At 39.2% G+C, this 19,005-nt stretch overlaps 1 protein-coding gene across 1 annotated transcript in view; it reads left to right on the top strand.

Moving 5' to 3' along the window:
* Window positions 1-17,085, top strand: part of LOC306864402 (multiple epidermal growth factor-like domains protein 10) — a gene marked incomplete at both ends in the record, with an annotated part of 75,602 nt that extends 58,517 nt beyond the window's left edge. Inside the window, 9 exons of the mRNA XM_079408412.1 lie at window positions 1,652-1,780; window positions 1,857-1,985; window positions 8,631-8,759; window positions 9,793-10,020; window positions 10,113-10,228; window positions 10,557-10,680; window positions 10,915-10,959; window positions 11,895-12,101; window positions 16,919-17,085. Of these exons, the coding sequence (XP_079264538.1) occupies window positions 1,652-1,780; window positions 1,857-1,985; window positions 8,631-8,759; window positions 9,793-10,020; window positions 10,113-10,228; window positions 10,557-10,680; window positions 10,915-10,959; window positions 11,895-12,101; window positions 16,919-17,085 (1,274 nt within the window). The remainder of the gene's footprint in view (window positions 1-1,651; window positions 1,781-1,856; window positions 1,986-8,630; window positions 8,760-9,792; window positions 10,021-10,112; window positions 10,229-10,556; window positions 10,681-10,914; window positions 10,960-11,894; window positions 12,102-16,918) is intronic.
* Window positions 17,086-19,005: the final 1,920 nt, after the last annotated feature.

Here is a 19,005-nt window from a genome sequence, read left to right as displayed (position 1 = left end):
TCAAATTTCTATTAAAGCACGTTAATGCAGTAAAATACAGACCTAAACACACAACTTAAACAGTGTTTTGTTCTTTTGGTAAAAACTTAATTTTTTCATGGTAAGGTTGACATTTGCATGAAGTTAAAACATCTTCCACGCTATTGGTCTCGACTATTTAAATAAAGTGTTGGTTAAAGGAATATGACTTAGCCTGAAAAAAAATTTCAGTCAGAAGAATTTTTTTCACTTTAATCCCTGCATTAGGAACAGAGTTTGTTTTTACCCATGACTTTGGTTTAATCATCCCCTCTTTGTGCTTTGACCTCAGCGAGTGTCTGTGGTCTGTAGCGCCCCCTGCTGATCATAAAGAGAAACAATAACGAAACACACATGATCTGCTGATGTTTTATACACACTACCTGTCAAACGTTTGCAACAATTATGATGTTTTTAAATGTTTTTGAAAGAAGTTACTTCTGCTCAGGCTGCATTTATTTAGTGAAAAATGCAGTAAAACTGTTTTTGCGGAAACCATGATAAAATTTTTTTCCAAGATTCTTCGATGAATAGAAAGTTCAATAAACACCATAAATTTGAAATGGAAATATTTTGTTACATTATAAATAAATGTATAATATAAATCTATTTATAACTGTCTTTATTGTAACTTTTGATTAATTGAATGCGTCCTTGTGTAAATAAAAGTATTTAATCCCACCAGTGACAATAGTGACCATAAAGAAGGTTTTCATTTATAAAGCTCTAAAAATATTACTGACTGGTGTTTTAGCAAATATGGAAAAATAAAAGGTCTGTTAAATATGTGCAGTGTCATGTGGTAGTGCAAATTGTCACATGACATTGCATCATAAGATGATGATGGCTGCATCAAAGCTCCAAAACTAAAGGCTAGTGAAGTATGTATGTTAACATAAAGACTTGACAAAGATTTTTGGTACACATTATCTTTAAGGTGTCTCGTATTAATATATGAAATCACAATTATTCAGTTAGTTGAGTGTGAATTATTCACTTGCTGAGTGTGGACATAGAATGAGTAAACATGTTGATGGCAACAATAGTGATGTGGTATAATAACTATTTTTGTGTTTTTTATCTTAGTATACCTATTCAGTGTCATATACGTTTTTTTTATGTATAATAGTAACTATAGAATGTAATGAAACAGTTTACAATGGGTAATAAGTGGAATAAGATATATAAGAATTTTGATGACTGCAGAAATCATTTAATTTCAGTATACACATTATCCCACCGGTCACAATTGTGACCAAACATAAAACACAAACTTTTCCATAAAATATTTTTAAAAATAGTCGTTGATTATTTCAAGGTGTTACTAACGACACATCATTTGATATTTTCACGTCTGAGACAAATTTGGGATTAAATGGGTTAAATATTAAATCTAACCCTTCAGTTCTGAATGGTAGAGCAGTTTTCACAAAACTATTAAAGTATCAGTTTAAAAACTTTTTAATGTTTCTTGAGCAGCAAATCAGCATATTAGAATGATATCTGAAGGGTCATGTGACACTGAAGTCTGATGCTGAAAATAGTTATTTTAAATGTAAAGTACTTTTTAACACTATTGCTGTTCTTCCATCATTTTTAATCAAATGTGACGTGTATGTGTGTTCCCCTGTAGCGTGTCCCCCGGGTCAGTGGGGTCCCAACTGCATCCACACCTGTAACTGTCACAACGGGGCGTTCTGCAGCGCGTATGACGGCGAGTGCAAGTGTACGGCCGGCTGGACGGGGCTGTACTGCACACAGCGTGAGTACCACTCATGACCTCTGACCTCTAGCCTGTGCGCTCACCACTGACCCCACGGTGCTGCTGTGTCCTGCAGGCTGTCCGCTGGGCTTCTACGGTAAGGACTGCGTTCAGGCGTGTCAGTGTGAGAACGGCGCAGACTGCGATCACATCTCCGGTCAGTGCACCTGCCGCACCGGCTTCATGGGACGCCACTGTGAACAGAGTGAGTATGAAAGCAGAGCTGGTCCTTTCAAGCACACGCTCCAGTCTGTATGGAAGCATATGTGCAGCTAAATTCAATTTGAAATGTAATATGTAAAATGGCAATGTATTTCTGTAATTGAATTTACATTTTCCCATTCATATGTGTGCAACATTTAGTGCAAAATGAAAATTAAATTATATAATTTAAATTGGCCATTTTCTACATTAGTTTTAATACGCAAATTAAAATCATATTTTAAAGCTTTATAAGTTGCAAAATGAAAATGAAAATGTCTTACCCAAATTGATTAGATATGTTTAACATGTCCAAGCAAAAACTGTATCAAAATGATCATTTAAATGCTGTTTTTCCTAAATGCATTTAGACTTAGGGGTAGGACACTTGAGATTGCATTTTCATCGTGAGACCGCGAGATAATTGTTGCAAAATGCAGTGAGAGTTTCAAAAGCATTCTGAGCCAAAAGTGCAGCATAAGGGGTAGCAAAATGGTGGTTTAAATGTCTTTTATTTTTCTTAAATGCATTGACACTTACACATATGACATTGCATTTTCATGAAATACCCTGCGATGAATATAGTTTAAGTCATTGTGGATTTGAAAATGCATTCCGAGCCGAGCACGCCCCCGAGCTGTCAATCATTACATCAAGGCGGGGCTCGGCAACAGGACACACGATAGGTCAATATTCACCATTATCCAAACGCTTTTCACCTGCCTCAACATCTCTCACTGTTTACACTCGGATTGATGCACATAAGCAAACAAACAGTGCTATTCTACACTTATTTACTACCTTACCTTATATTTTATTACTCTTTTATTTTTAATCCGTAAAATAGCGCGTGTTCTGTGGCACCTGAACAGGGACGTGCAGAGAGTTCCTCAGGGCAGGGGCTCAAATATGGAAAAAAAAAAATTATAGGTAAAAAGTTTGGATACATTACTATTTTACATTTTTGCAATAAGTCAAACAAAATTTGAATATACTTTAAAATACATTTTATGCAATGCTGATTTATTAACAATGTTGGAAACCAGTTTTTCAGGATTCTTTGATGAATAAAAAGTTAAATAAGAACAGCATTTATTTAAAATATAACTTTTGTAACAATATGCACTACCATTCAAGCTTGCGGTCAATATATATATATTTTAAAAGGATTTGTTAAATTGATAGAAACAGTGATAGTAAAGCTCAATATTGTTAGAAAACATCTCTAATTTGAATAAATGCTGTTCTTTTTCAATTTTATTTATCAATGAACCCCAAAAAAGTATCACAGGTTCCAAAATAAATAAATAAAAATGAAAAGCAAAAAATGAAGCAGCACAACTGTGTCCAACATTGATAATAAATCAGCATATTAGAATGATTTCTGAAGGACCATGCATTGAAGACTGGAGTAATGATGCTGAAAATTCAGCTTTAAATCACAGAAATAAATGATATTTTAAAGTATATTAAAATAGAAAAACATTCTTTTAAATTGTAATATTTCACAATATTACAGTTTTTCTGTATTTTTGATCAAATAATGCAGGCTTGATGAGCATAAGACACTTTCATAATGCTGCATAATTATCAAAAGTGGTAAAATAATAAAGTCCTTTCACATCACCATTTCGCCAGCCCACTTCACATAACAGGCCTGTAGGTGGCACTTGGGCTTCATTAACTATGAGAGTTTCATCAAATAGTAAACGGTGAAGATATGATATCATACATAAATATAAGTGAATTGAATAGCCTACTTATTACCATTAACATTATTTTGTGCAGCACTTCTGTAGTCATTCAACATCTATTTTCTCAGCGATGTAATATTTGATTTATAAAATGAGACAAACCGCAGATCCAGATCGCTCCACAAATAAGCTCGTCTGTCCCATGTCATTTTCTACCGATTTATGAATAAGAACGGAAAATGACTGCTCCACTTCACATTATTGTCCAATGAAATTTGAACTTGAGCCAGATCATGATTGGTTGGTGTACATGACAAACGGGCATTGATTCAACACTTCTGTCAACACTGCATTGGCTCCCTATTAAACATCGGATACATTTTAAGATCTTGCTAATTACCTATAAAGCCCTGAATGGTTTGGCACCTCAGTACTTGAGCGAGCTCTTATCACATTATAGTCCTTACCGTCCGCTACGATCTCAAAACTCTGGCCATTTGATAATACCTAGAATATCAAAATCAACTGCAGGCGGGAGATCGTTTTCCTATTTAGCACCCAAACTCTGGAACAATCTACCTAACACTGTTCGGGAGGCAGACACACTCTGTCAGTTTAAATCTAGATTAAAGACCCATCTCTTTAACCTGGTTTACACATAATACACTATCACATTTCTATAATTCAGATCCGTTAAAGGATTGTTAGGCTGCATTAATTAGGTCAACCGGAACCGGGAACACTTCCTAAAACACCTGATGTACTTGTTACATTGTTAGAAGAATGGCATCTACGCTAATATTAGTCTGTTTCTTTCTTATTCTGAGGTCACCGTAGCCACCCAGATCCAGACTGTATCCAGATCAGATGGTGGATCAGCACCTAGAGATGACCTCTACAGCCAGGACACCTAGATGAGCCCCAGAGACTGATCCCCAGTGAAGACCCTGTCTCCAAGACGGCCATCGGGACAAGACCACAGGAACCAGATCAGATAGTGGATCAGCACCTAGAGATGACCTCTACAGCCAGGACACCTAGATGAGCCCCAGAGACTGACCCCCAGTGAAGACCCCGTCTCCAAGACGGCAAAATATTTCCCCGTCTAAATACTGTAAAGCTGATATAAAGCCACCCATCTTTATATCAAGCTGATGTAAAGCTGCTTTGACACAATTTGCATTGTTAAAAGCGCTATACAAATAATAGTGACTTGACTTGATTGATTAATTATGTAGCCTAATATTCTAAAATATATAATATATGGATTTTTAATTAAATTGACACACTAGCTTTGATTATTGATGATTTTTTTTTTATATTTTTTGTTTGGTTTATTTTTTTTCTTTCTGTCGACCCACTCACTGAAAGAACCATGTATGGCTATAAGCCTATGGTTTCTGAACATGCTGTGGAATATCAGTAAGTATATAAGTCAAGAAAAGCACGCAACCCATAGCAACGCCTCAGATTGACAGATATGTAAAAATAAACAGGAATGTCCCGACTTTTGAGCGATTAGTTACCGTTTTGTACACATTATCATGTTAATTAGAATTCAAATGCATTTTGTTTTATTGACCACAATATCATTGATATTTGTCTGAGAGGGGCACTTTTGAATCATTTTGAAAAAAGGGAGGGGCTCGAGCGCCCAAAGCCCTGCCCTGAGGAACTCTCTGCACGTCCCTGTTCAGGTGCCACGGAACATGCGCTATTTTACGGATTAAAAATAAAAGAGTAATAAAATATAAGGTAAGGTAGTAAATAAGTGTAGAATAGCACTGTTTGTTTGCTTATGTGCATCAATCCGAGTGTAAACAGTGAGAGATGTTGAGGCAGGTGAAAAGCGTTTGGATAATGGTGAATATTGACCTATCGTGTGTCCTGTTGCCGAGCCCCGCCTTGACGTAATGATTGACAGCTCGGGGGCGTGCTCGGCTCGGAATGCATTTTCAAATCCATAATGACTTAAACTATATTCATCGCAGGGTATTTCATGAAAATGCAATTGAAACGTCATATGTGTAAGTGTCTGTGGTGAGTGGGGCGGGGCCGAGAGCCGTGGGAACGGAGCGAGGCCGGTGGAGTTAATGATAATGAGCGACACCTGCGACACTCACCACAGTGTCAATGCATTTAAGAAAAATAAAAGACATTTAAATCACCATTTTGCTACCCTTATGCTGCACCTTTGGCTCAGAATGCTTTTGAAACTCTCACTGCATTTTGCAACAATTATCACGCGGTCTCACGATGAAAATGCAATCCCAAGTGTCCTACCCCTAAGTCTAAATGCATCAGAAGCCCTGGATGAACAGAGAGGTTCGCCTCCTGCTCAAAGCAAGAGATGCAGCCTTCAGGTCTGGAGACCAGGAGGCTTACAGCTCAGCCAGAGCCAACCTGAGGAAGGGTATCTGCCAGGCCAAACTCACACACAAACAGAAGATTGAAGATCACTTCAACTCTTCAGACCCCCGGCGTATGTGGCAAGGCATACAATCTATCACGGATTACAAACCACCTAACTCTGTGCCCCCCTCCAGCTCTGCCTCCCTCCCAGACGAGCTCAATCACTTTTATGCTCGTTTTGATCAAAATAATAAGGAGATCTCACTCAAAGCTGAGCATCAACCCAGTGAACTGCCTCTCACTCTCTCCACATCAGATGTTTACTCCACTCTGCGTAAGGTGAATGCACGGAAGGCAGCTGGCCCTGACGGAATACCTGGTCGTGTGCTTAAAGCCTGTGCGGAGCAGCTAGCTGGGGTCTTCACGGACATTTTCAATCTGTCCCTGGCCCAAACAACTGTCCCCACTATCTTCAAAACCTCCACCATCGTACCAGTACCGAAACACTCCACTGCCTCGGTCCCTAACGACTTCCGTCCTGTTGCACTCACCCCCATCATTGCCAAGTGTTTTGAGAAACTGGTTGCATCCCACCTAAAATCCTGTCTCCCTGCTACACTGGACCCATTCCAATTTGCCTATCGCCACAATAGGTCAACAGAGGACGCCATCTCAACAGCGCTTCACTCTGCCCTCACCCACCTGGACAGTCAAAACACACATGTGAGAATGCTGTTCATAGACTTCAGTTCTGCATTCAATACTGTAATCCCCTCCAAGCTGATCTCCAAGCTCAGCCAGCTTGGAATCAGCACACCCATCTGCAATTGGATTCTAGATTTTCTGACTAACAGACCTCAGTCCGTTAAGTTAGATAACCTCTCCTCCTCCATCATCACCCTGAACACCGGCGTGCCACAGGGCTGCGTACTGAGCCCTCTCCTGTACTCCCTCTTCACCCATGACTGTGTTCCTGTTTATGGCTCCAACACCATCATCAAATTTGCAGATGACACCACGGTGGTAGGTCTGATCAAGGATGACGATGAATCAGCCTACAGGGATGAGGTGCAGCACCTGGCTGTGTGGTGTGCCACCAATAATCTACAGCTAAACACCCAGAAGACAAAGGAGATCATTGTGGACTTCAGGCGGACTAGGAGTCATGCACACACACACCCATCTACATCAACGGAGCTGTAGTGGAGCGTGTGTCGAGTTTCAAGTTCCTTGGCATCCACATCTCTGATGACCTCACCTGCTCCCATAACACCTCCACTCTGGTCAAAAAGGCACAGCAGCGCCTTTACTTCTTAAGGAGCCTTAAGAAAGTTCACCTGAATCCCAGGATCCTTGTGGAATTCTACCGCTGTACCATTGAGAGCATACTCACGAACTGCATCTCAGTATGGTACAGCAATTGCTCCGCATCTGACCGCAAAGCACTCCAGCGGGTGGTGAAAACTGCTCAACGGATCACCGGCACCCAGTTAACTTCCATTGAGAACATTTATTATAAGCGCTGTCTGGGCAGGGCAAGAAACATCATCAAGGATGCCTCTCACCCTAACCATGGACTTTTCACCCTCCTTCCATCCGGCAGGCGTTACAGGTGCCTACGCTCTCGCACTAGTAGGCTCAGGAAGAGCTTCTTCCCCGAGGCTGTGACACTTCTGAACGCCACAGCACCAATCTAACCTGCGCCTGCTTATTACTGCACTGGTCACAGTACTTTACACACATGCATTTGCACTACTCATATTTTGCACAGACTGCACAAGTTATTACACTATAAACTGTATAAAGTTGTTACTGTACAAGCACAGTAAACTATTTCTATAAAATATTGCACTACTGCTATTTTGCATAGAATACATTGTTCTATCAATGCTTTGCACACTCATCCAGCTGTATTTATTTATTACCACTGTTCTCACGTTTCTGCTGTTCATAATGTGTATATATAATCTGTAATCTATATAATCTACATTGCTCTGTTCATAATGTACATACAATCCCTACATTGCATTCCTATTTATATTCTGTATATACTCTGCTCAATACTGTATATAGCAATTCCACTGTACATTCTGTAAATCATATCTTCACTTACTCTGCACTTATATGTATATAAAACACTATATTCTTGCACTTCTGGTTAGATGCTAACTGCATTTCATTAGCTCTGTACTTGTACTCTGCATAAATGACAATAAAGTTGAATCTAATCTAATCTAATCTAATTTAGGAAAAACAGCATTTAAATGATCATTTTGATACAGTTTTTGCTTGGACATGTTAAACATATCTAATCAATTTGGGTAATACATTTTCATTTTCATTTTGCAACTTATAAAGCTTTAAAAATATATATTTACATATTAAAACTAGTGTAGAAAATGGCAAATTTAAATTATATAATTAAATTTTCATTTTCATTTTGCACTAAATGTTGTACATATGGAATGGGAAAATGTAAATTCATTTCATTGCCATATTACATATTACATTGCCATTTTGCATATTACATTTCAAATTGAATTTAGCTGCACATATGCTTCCATAAGTCTGTGTCTGATCCGCGGTTTTCCACTGGCTTCCAGAATGTCCTGCAGGTACGTACGGATACGGCTGTCGGCAGGTGTGCGACTGTCTTAATAATTCCACCTGTGATCACATGACTGGCACCTGCTACTGTAACCCCGGCTGGAAAGGCACGCGCTGTGACCAGGGTAAGCTTACATTAGCACTTGCAGTTATATTAAATACAGCGGGTAAAACAAGTATTGAACATCTCACCATTTTTCTCAGTAAATATATTACTAAAGGTGCTGTTGTAATTTCTGAACTTATTTGTTTTGTTTTATTTGTATGTATGGATTACTTGGGTTGTTACTGACATCTGGTGAAAATTTCAAGTCAACAGCATCTTTAGTAATATATTTAAAAATGATGACGTGTTCAATACTTATTTTACCCGCTGTAAGTAGAATCTTTATGTTTCCTTTGTATCCATTGGTATGAACGGGAATAGAATTGCTATTTTAGAATAGCAAAAAAAATCCCAACATCAGAAATAGATACAGTGTCTTGCGAAAGTATTCATACCCCTTAATTTTATTCCATGTTTTGTTATGTTGCAGTCTTATGTTAAACTGCTTTACTTTTTTCCACCTCAATCTACACTCTATACACCATAATGACAAAGCACAAAACAGGTTTGTAACAACTTTGCAAAATGATTAGAAATAAAAAATGAAATGATTCCATTGCATAAGTATTCATACCCTTTTCAGGGACACTTGAAATTTAACTCAAGAGTATTCATGCTTGTAGATATGGCAAATTCAATAGAATGTGTATGATTCGGAAAGGCACATGTCTTCAGAGCAAAAACCAAGCCCTGAGGTCAAAAGAACTGCCTGTAGCGCTCAGAGACAGGATTGCATCAAGCCACACATCTGGAGAAGAGTTCAGAAACAATTCTGCTGCATTGAATGTTCACAGAAACATGTAGTCTCCACTGCTCATCACCTGCAGAGTAGCATCCCAACAGTAAAGTGTGCTGGTAGCAGCCTGTTTTCCAGCAGCAGGGACTGGGAGACTGGTCAGAGTTGAAGTATGAATACTTTTGCAAGGCACTGTATGTCCAGTGTAGATGCTTCCCTCTGGTTCTGTCACATGGACGCACTGTGAGGTTTCTCTCAGTGGGATGCTCTCGCTTTGCTCTTTGATTGTGTGACTGAAGTTTGCCGTCTTTCTCAGTCGGTGTGATCATCGTAGGGAATCTCAACAGCTTGACGAGCGCCGCTGTGCCTGTGGACTCTTATCAGATCGGTGCGATCGCAGGAATCATCGTTCTGGTGCTCCTTGTGCTCATCCTCCTCCTCCTCTTCATCATTTACCGCAAGAAACAGAAAGGCAAAGAATCCACGATGCCTGCGGTCACGTACACACCTACCTTGAGGGCCAACACCGATTACGCCATTGCAGGTCAGCATCACAGTGACATTTCTTCTCATTCTTATGATTTCCTGTGTAAGTCTTATGAGGAGACGTGTGTGTGACGTGTTTCCTGTTTGTAGAGGTGCTCCCGCAGACTGACGTCCTTCCCAACAGTAACTATTTCTCCAACCCCAGCTACCACACACTGACCCAGTGCAGCAGCCCGCCTCACGCTAACAGCCTGCCCTATGGAAAGGTGCTACTCTACCAACAAACAGCTCTGGGAATAAAGGACTAATATTCTGGGCTGTTTACGAGATACTGCTGCTGAATAGAGCTTTTACACTCATTCCCTTGCCTGTGTGATAGAAGCATTTTTTTTATTTATTTTGGAGTAAAATAAGGTGTGTCATTTTGAACAAAATGTACACAAAAATGGAATGTTGACCACAGGCTTTATTTAATCAAGAATCCAAAATTCTGACTCATGGTTTTAGGAGCAGAAGCTGACCAGAATTGAGGAATTCTGTGAAACGTTGTAGGAAGACACTGACTATAATTGTTGATTTTCTTCTGCCTGACAGCCGAAGAACAATCAGTTGTTTGTGAACCTGAAGAACGCTGAGCCGAGGAAACGTCTTTCCCTGCTGGATCACACAGGAACTCTACCAGCCGACTGGAAACAAGGAGGATCCTTCAACGAGCTCGGTGTGACATCCAACCACCATGATCACAACAAACACAACAGCCAAGCATTTGACACGATAATGTTCAGTAGCCCAGCGTTTACTAAAAATGACAAAAGACTAACTGTGCGGTGACTCGTTTCCTGACCGCCTCTGTGCAAACACTCGTCATTTCACATGCAGCATTCGCAGCTGTAAGCTGTGTCTACACAAGGATTGCTTTAGTTTAACTTCTTCTGTTTGATTCTCTCATTAGGAGCTTATGGAGTTGACAGGCGTTACATGGGAAAGTCACTGCGAGGTAAATGATCGTGTAGCAAGCAAAGAGAAAATTCTCTCATTTACTCACAAAACATGTATGCATTTCTTCTGTGGACACAAAAGACAATATTTTGAAAAATGTCAGTCGGGTGCGATGTTGTTTGCACCCTTGCGTGCTCCAAAATATGTTCTTTGCTGTGTGAAGAAGGCATACATGTTTGAGTAGGGCTGCGACTATAAATCAATGCAGTATCGATTCGTGGTTGGATTCTGAGATCTTCCGAATGCATCTCGATTCTCTGGAGTCGATTCTGAGCTTCTATTTTAACAGCAGATGGCATTCTGCTCTAGTTTTTATCCACACACTCAAATACTGATGAAGAAGAGTGCTGAAGAGCACTTGTGTGATCGGCTGAGTCTGTAATCTCACCTCAGCTCAGAATGCTTTTATGGCGTGAGATTAATGTAAACACAGCCCACTGTGAACACCCTTGTGATTCACTTCAACCTTTTCTAATCTTATGAATGATTATTTTCGGTTCGAGTGTGTGTAAGGATTTGGAAGCGAGCAGAGTACGGCTGTTTCTGAAGCATGCAGCGCCATCTACTGTTCAAAACTAAGTCAAGTCAAGTCAATATTATTTGTATAGCGCTTTTAACAGTTTTTTTTGTCAAAGCAGCTTTACATCAGCTTGATATAGAGCTGGGTGGCTTTATATCAGCTTTACTGTATTTAGACGGGGACATAGTTTGTCGAAATTGAGTCATTCTCCTCTGGCCAGACAAAATCAGCAGTTTAAATGAAAGCTCAGAATCCCCTCCAGAAAGAATCGCCATGCATTCGGAAAATCTCAGAATTGATGCTGAATCATTTCTCGATTCGCGATGCATCGATTTGTTTTCCCAGCCCTAGGTCTTAGGGAGACTAAATGCCTTCACACATTGGGATGACTGACCGCTTCTCTCTGTCTGTAGATCTGGTGAAGAGCGTGCCCTATCACGCCAGCTCCAGCTCTCTCAACAGCTCAGAGAACCCATACGCCACCATCAAAGACCCTCCTCTGCTGATGACCAAGAGCTCGGAGTGCGGCTATGTGGAGATGAAGTCCCCCTCTCACAGAGACGTGCCATACGCTGAGATACACGCCTCCAGCCCTGCCAACAAAAACGTCTATGAAGTTGGTAAGAGAATAACAGAGGTGGAAAGTAACAAATTACATTTACTCGCGTTACTGTAATTGAGTAGCTTTTTTGTGTACTTCTACTTTTTAAAGTAATTTTTCAAAATCTGTAATTTTACTTTTACTTAAGTATATTTTGTTTGAAGTATTGTACTTCGCTACATTTTAAAACACATGAATTACTGAGTAAAAAAAAAAAAAAAAGTCGCTCCCTGGAAACTGCTGCAGTAAATAATGGGCAGGAGAACAAACTGGTGCTAAAATCAGAAGAAAGATGCAGACGGACAGGACAGGCGTTAGCGGTGCAGACCCATCTGAACACCAAACCCAGCCGTATTCTGCTGAAGTTGAACTCGAAGGAAATGAAGTGAACCCATATTTATGCTCTATTATGCAGTGTAAGTGTTTGCCAAAACTCGACAACATCCCTTCACAAGCATGTAGGTAAGGTAAATACATGCATTGTTATGGAATGCCAATCCTGCCATAATTAGAAATAAATAAAGAAATGTACAAAGAAATGTAAAAAAGCAAATATAAATAAATAAATGTACAAAGAAAAGTAAAGTTTTTTTTCCACATTTATTTATTTCCTCTTTTATTTTCAAATTGATGTATTTATTTACGTATTTATTTCCTCATTTATTTATTTTCTCATTTATTTGTCCGTAGGATAATGAGGAGGGCATATTTTACCTCAGGAATAGCAATGGAGGCAGAGCAGGCGAGGGGTAAGCTTTGAGGCCACAGTGACACCTTGTGGTGCCCAAACGAAATACAAGAAGTGTAGCCTGCATTGCCTGTTGATAATGTGTGATGAATGACTTAGATGGGCAGTATGGCCAAAATATTATATCACGGGTCAGTGGCAACTACAGACAGTGCAGCCGCCCGAAGTGACTATGTTAATATACATATAAATATTAATAATATAATATAATTAGTGCCGAGATTCTTCACAGGAGTGAATAAATACATAAATTTGCATGTTTCCCAAGTGTGCTTTGATAGTCTTTGAGGTCTTGTGTTCGAATACCCTCATATTGATAATTTTTTCCCCCATTAAAACCAAAAGTGTTCATCAGTGATTGTATATCAAGAGCAGGGACACGTTTGTGTGCATTTTGTTTTGGTTTTGTGCTTTTACCAGAACGAAGAGCTCGATCGCCTGTGTTGTACACAAGCGCCAAGAGAGAACTGATTACAGCGGCAACAAGCACTTGCCATGATTTCAAAAACACCCCATTCCAGCGATAGATCACCTGTTATTTGACACACACCAACGAATTTCTTATCGAATGGAGATGTTTCTTTCTTTAGGTACATCTGTGCATCACCGCAATATGTTGCAAAAAGTGATGGGGTCGTGGGGACACGTCCCACCTGCAAATTATGTTTGTGTGTGTGTGTTCACTGCTGTGTGTGTGTGTGTGTGTGTGTGTTCACTGCTGTGTGTGTGTGTGTGTGTGTTCACTGCTGTGTGTGTGTGTGTGTGTGTGTGTGTTCACTGCTGTGTGTGTGTGTGTGTTCACTGCTGTGTGTGTGTGTGTGTGTGTGTGTGTGTGTGTTCACTGCTGTGTGTGTGTGTGTGTGTGTGTGTGTGTGTTCACTGCTGTGTGTGTGTGTGTGTTCACTGCTGTGTGTGTGTGTGTGTGTGTGTGTTCACTGCTGTGTGTGTGTGTGTGTGAGTGTTCACTGCTGTGTGTGTGTGTGTGTGTGTGTGTGTGTGTGTGTGTGTGTGTTCACTGCTGTGTGTGTGTGTGTGTGTGTGTGTGTGTGTGCACGTTGGATGGGTTAAATGCAGAGCACGAATTCCGAGTATGGGTCACCACACTTGGCTGAAGTATTCATACTGGATTCATACTCCATATTCATTACCCTACGGACAAATAAATTTGAAAATAAATAAATGAGGAAATAAATACGTAAATTTATTTCTAATTATGGCAGGGTTGGCATTCCATACATCGTTGCATTGGTGGTTAAAATGAAGCTTTGACAGTTTAGCAAGAGGTTCTGCACAAATTAGCCAAAAAGACAGTGGTGCAGGGTGTGCGATATATATATATAGTCTGCGATAATATCGTAATTGTTGTTTTAACGATGTACAATTTGACATTATCTGTATTTTGCCAAAAACACTCCTACAGAGTGCCGTGAAGTCTAGTAGATTAGACTAGTGTGCTTGAGTGCGTTCTTTCACTGCGTGATTCAGTCTGTTAAAATGCATTTAGAATGATCACAAAATTGATATAGGGACAGAAAATTGATATCATTTCATATAGTAAATTAATACCACACGAAGAGTGCTGTTTTTTCTCCAAAAATCAGCATGATTACACATAGATTTTTTTTACAACAGTTCAAAAAACAATAAGTTAATTAAGAGACGTTTACACACCATATTGCCTGTTTTTGCTCTATTTCGTCAACAAAAATCATTCCAAACACAGCCACAGCACTGTTTTGCATCTCTGAGCAACATTACGGTGCTTTGTTCCTGAATGAATCAATCAACCGTTTAAATGATTCGTTCAATCGCAATGACTCGCTTATAAACAGTGACTTGCTGACACCTACGGGTGGTTTTTATTTCACATTTAAAGTATCTTTTCATTTATTTATTTTTAATCATTTCAAATGATTATTCAACATTTTATGTCTTATATATCAAAACATTATTTCTGCATTTGTTACTGCAGGTTAAATGCATTCATGTCCTGCATTAAACAGTGTGTAACTACATCTAAATGCCACTTCAGATGAAGCTTCTGTGTTTCTTTTGCATTGCAAAGATGAATTATGTTCATACTAATTGAATTTACCTGGTAACAGCCCAGGGGTGTCAAACTCAGTTCCTAGAGGGCCGGAGCCCTGCAGAGTTTAGGTCCAACCCTGCTCCAACACACATACCATGTAGTTTTCAAATAAGCCTGAATGATTAGACTAGCTGAATCAGATGTGTTAGGGTTATATCTAAACTGTGCAGGGCTGTGGGCCTCCAGGAGCTGAGTTTGACACCCTTGGCTTATCCCAGTTTTGCGTCCCTCCCACTGTTAAAATGTAACTAAGTAATTTTTACTCTGAGTACATTTTAAATGAACTACTTTTTACTTTTACTTCAGTAGATTTTTAGACTGGTACTTTTACTTGTACTTAAGTCAAATTTCATTAATGTAATGGTACTTTTACTGGAGAATAACAGATCCAGCAGTGAGCCGTGCAAACTCTAGATGGCTCAGGCTGGTGGGTTGTTAACACAAATTGATGATATTAACAGCATTAAACTACTTGGCACAATCTAATTGGTTCATGTTATATACACAGCCAATGTTGCATACATTTAAATGGCATGGCTGGTTAGCATTCACTAGAGTTGCTCTGAAACCTTCCCCAGCTCCACCTGTATAGACCTGCTACAGCTTATTTTATATACTATTTGTGCAGCAGCAGTATGTCTTAAATACTCACAGCACCGTATCTCTGTATGCATTGGCAGTAGCAAGATCCTGTACTTCCTTGCAGCAGCAACAATAATCTACAACTACAGCAATAACCAGCAGCACACATCAGTTCCTCGTCTAGCAGAGAATGAGTATGAGCAGCTGTTGTATTCACGTCCTGTCTCCACACATACATTATAATCGGGCCGTCATGCCTGTCTTCTCCATCAGCCCTCACCTCGGTCTGTTTGTACAGGCACTGCAGATGAGGACAGACTCACCAGAGAAAGAGTTTATAATGGCACTTTCTGTGGGAGGCCAACCAGTTGGAGTGGTAAAGGAAATGACATCCTGTACAAAATGTTGGCACAATAATCAAAAAATTGGTGGTTTATTGGAAGGTGAAAAAATATTTACAGTGCATGAGAAAACAAAAAGAAATAAAAACTGTACAAAAAGAAACAAAACAGCAACAATGTGCTTAATTTGGCTACATCAAAATGGCCCAAGTATGTAACATTGCTCAATCCACAATCAGAACCAAAGACAAAACACAACCTGCCTTCCTTTCAGCTAGCAAGCCTATTAACAGGCTAATGCCCCTACAGGAGAAAACAAACCAGTTATAGAATGTGAACATCCAGCACAACCAGACTTAAACCCATCAAACAAGTACAACAACAACCATTAGCAGAAGAGGGTTTAACAACAAATGAAATGGAAAACTAACATCACATCATTTCTCCCCCTGACCTGACATCACAACAAAATGGCAGCTTCCACAGGAAGTGATGTAGCGGGCGTTTTAAAACCCAGTTTGTCCTAGATTAAGGGTTTGATTCTACAGAGTGGGAACGTGGAAGTTTAACTGCAACAAGGTTTGTGGAACATTTATGGAAAAATGAATGTAATTATCACATGTATTGTGTGTCCTGACCTTTTGTTCTTTTTTTCTTTTTTTAGAAAAATTGTCATTTAAGGAAAACTATAAATAGTTGAAAACTAGAACAAAACACAGCAGTAAGAAACTTAGACTAAACTCCATAGCACCTTCCTGGTGTGCACACAGATGTTCATTTGGCAGCGATGTCCAGTACAAGTGAAATGAGTGGCTAGTAACCCAACCTGTGACACTTTCCATCTGAAAGATCCGAGCAGAAGCACCGTTTATCTGACATAATTACTTTCTCATCCATAATCTTGTGAAAACATATTAGTTTTTAACAGGCTTCATTACTGAGTTTTGGCTTCGCTATGCTTGAAGCTGCTTGTCGTTTCCACGATGGGACTCGACTTTCCTGCAGAACAGGAACTGCTGTTTTTGGTATTTATAAATAATTAGTGACGGTTGGAACCTGTGTTTTTCCCTATCCAGAGCCGACCATCAGTTCTGTCCACACACACTCTAACAACAACTGCAACGGGCCATTTTGTCAAGATCCATACGACCTACCAAAGAACAGCCATATCCCCTGTCATTACGACCTGCTGCCCACGAGAGACAGCAGCCCCTCGGCCCTCGAGGACACGGACAGCAAATAAACCCCGAGACTTCACTGACCTCTGCACTTCCACAGCACCCTGTTAACGCTTCCATAGCTGTCTGTGCTGACATTCATCCTGATTCAAGCTCTTAATTACTTCTGGCTTACAGGATTCATAGTTCTTGTCAAGAGTAATGTGGAGTGTTTCGGAGGAGGTGCAAACATTCGTAATCTTCATAAATCATTCCATTCATTAAGAACAACACTGCACACAAATACAGGACAATCCTTAAAGGGAAAGTTCACCCAAAAATGAAAATTAGCACTTTTTATTATGGATGAATGTGCTTTTGGACTATTGAAAAACCACAGCCATTCACTGCCATTATAAAGCTAGGAAGAGCCGGGACATTTTTAAATATAACTCCGATTGGATTCGTCTGAAAGAAGTCATGTACACCTACACTGTAAAAAAGAAAAAAGAAAAACGTTGAGCCAACTTAAAATTTTAAGGCAACCAGCTTCAGCAGATTTTTGAATTTTCTCAACTTGTTGTTTTAAGTTTATACAACAAAAAGTTGAGAATCTCCTACAAAAATAAGTTGCGAAAACTCAAAAATCTGCAGAAACTGGTTGCCTTAATTTTAAGTTGGCTCAACTGTTTTTCTTTACAGTGTAGGCTGTCTTGAGAGTGAGTAAAGCATGGGCTATTTTTGGGTGAAGTATCCTTTAATGTTTCTGATCAAATATGTCAGATCACATTACTCAATGACAGTTTTCTGTTTGTTATGATATTTAGGATATTAGTACAGTTTATTGAGACTGGACTATCAGCTCTGTGTTTCTGTTATTGGTTTTATTTTATTGTTTTGTCCGAAAGCATTTCAGGTTTACCAAAGGTTGATATGCCCTGATAAAGCACCGTTAGTGTTGTATTAATATTGACAGCCTTCCAGTAAGTATAGTTTACAGTCACAAGTTTTAACATTAGCATCATTTTTGGCTTGTATCCTTTGATTTTAGTCCTATAAAACATGATCACTGAAATGAAGGGCAGATACTTCAGTTTGTAGTACTTTATAGTTTTTAGTAAGCTAAAGCTGGACTTTTGCGAAGAAAGACAAATCTTTAAGATGATGTGATGGGTCAGTTTGATACGAATACTTCTTTGGAGTATTTAGGACATGAGTCTTAAAGCACTCTGAGCCTGGACTTTAATTGTATAAAACTGTACATAGTACCAGTTCTTTAATGAATTGCATTTATTTCCTTTAAAAGTGTAACATATTCCTAAATTCCTCTGTAACTTGACCAATACTGTGTAAAGCAGGACATGCGGTGAAGACTCTGCCTTTACTGACTGGACCTCGGTATACTGTTTTCCTTTTTTTACTGTACTAAATATGCCACACAAAGAAGTGATTAATAATACTGATTCCAAAAACAACTGAGTGTGTGCTGTATGTATCTTAAAACTGTATCTGTGTTTTGCTTTTCTCCAGATTTTTTTAATAAATGCACAAAGTGTAATACGTTCCACGAGGTGTCATTTATCTCTTCCCAATGATAGATGATCCAATCTATTTCTACTCTGCAACCTCTCTCTTACCACATTTACATTGAATGTATTATATTACATGTTTAGCTGAAATATCCTATACATGCAAATATTATTAACAATGAAATAACAAATAATTGTCAAGTTGAAATGGTTAGTTGAGCTTTAGTAATTTAGTAAATGTCATTGGAATAGATTCCTATTAATGAATCACTCAAACTGAACAGGTCTGAATGGATCTCATGAAGTTCTTGGTGGTTAGCCTGGTATTGTGTTTACAGTGAGTGATATTCAAACAACAGGAGATTGCGTTATGGAGGGTTTTATACAACCGTATATACAACACTCCCCATAACACACAATGTATTCAAATCAAATCAAATCACTTTTATTGTCACATGACCACAGCACACGTGCCTT

The sequence above is a fragment of the Barbus barbus genome (genome assembly GCF_936440315.1).
Source record: "Barbus barbus genome assembly, chromosome: 45".
Lineage (NCBI taxonomy): Eukaryota > Metazoa > Chordata > Actinopteri > Cypriniformes > Cyprinidae > Barbus > Barbus barbus.
This window is presented reverse-complemented; position numbering and strand designations above follow the sequence as displayed.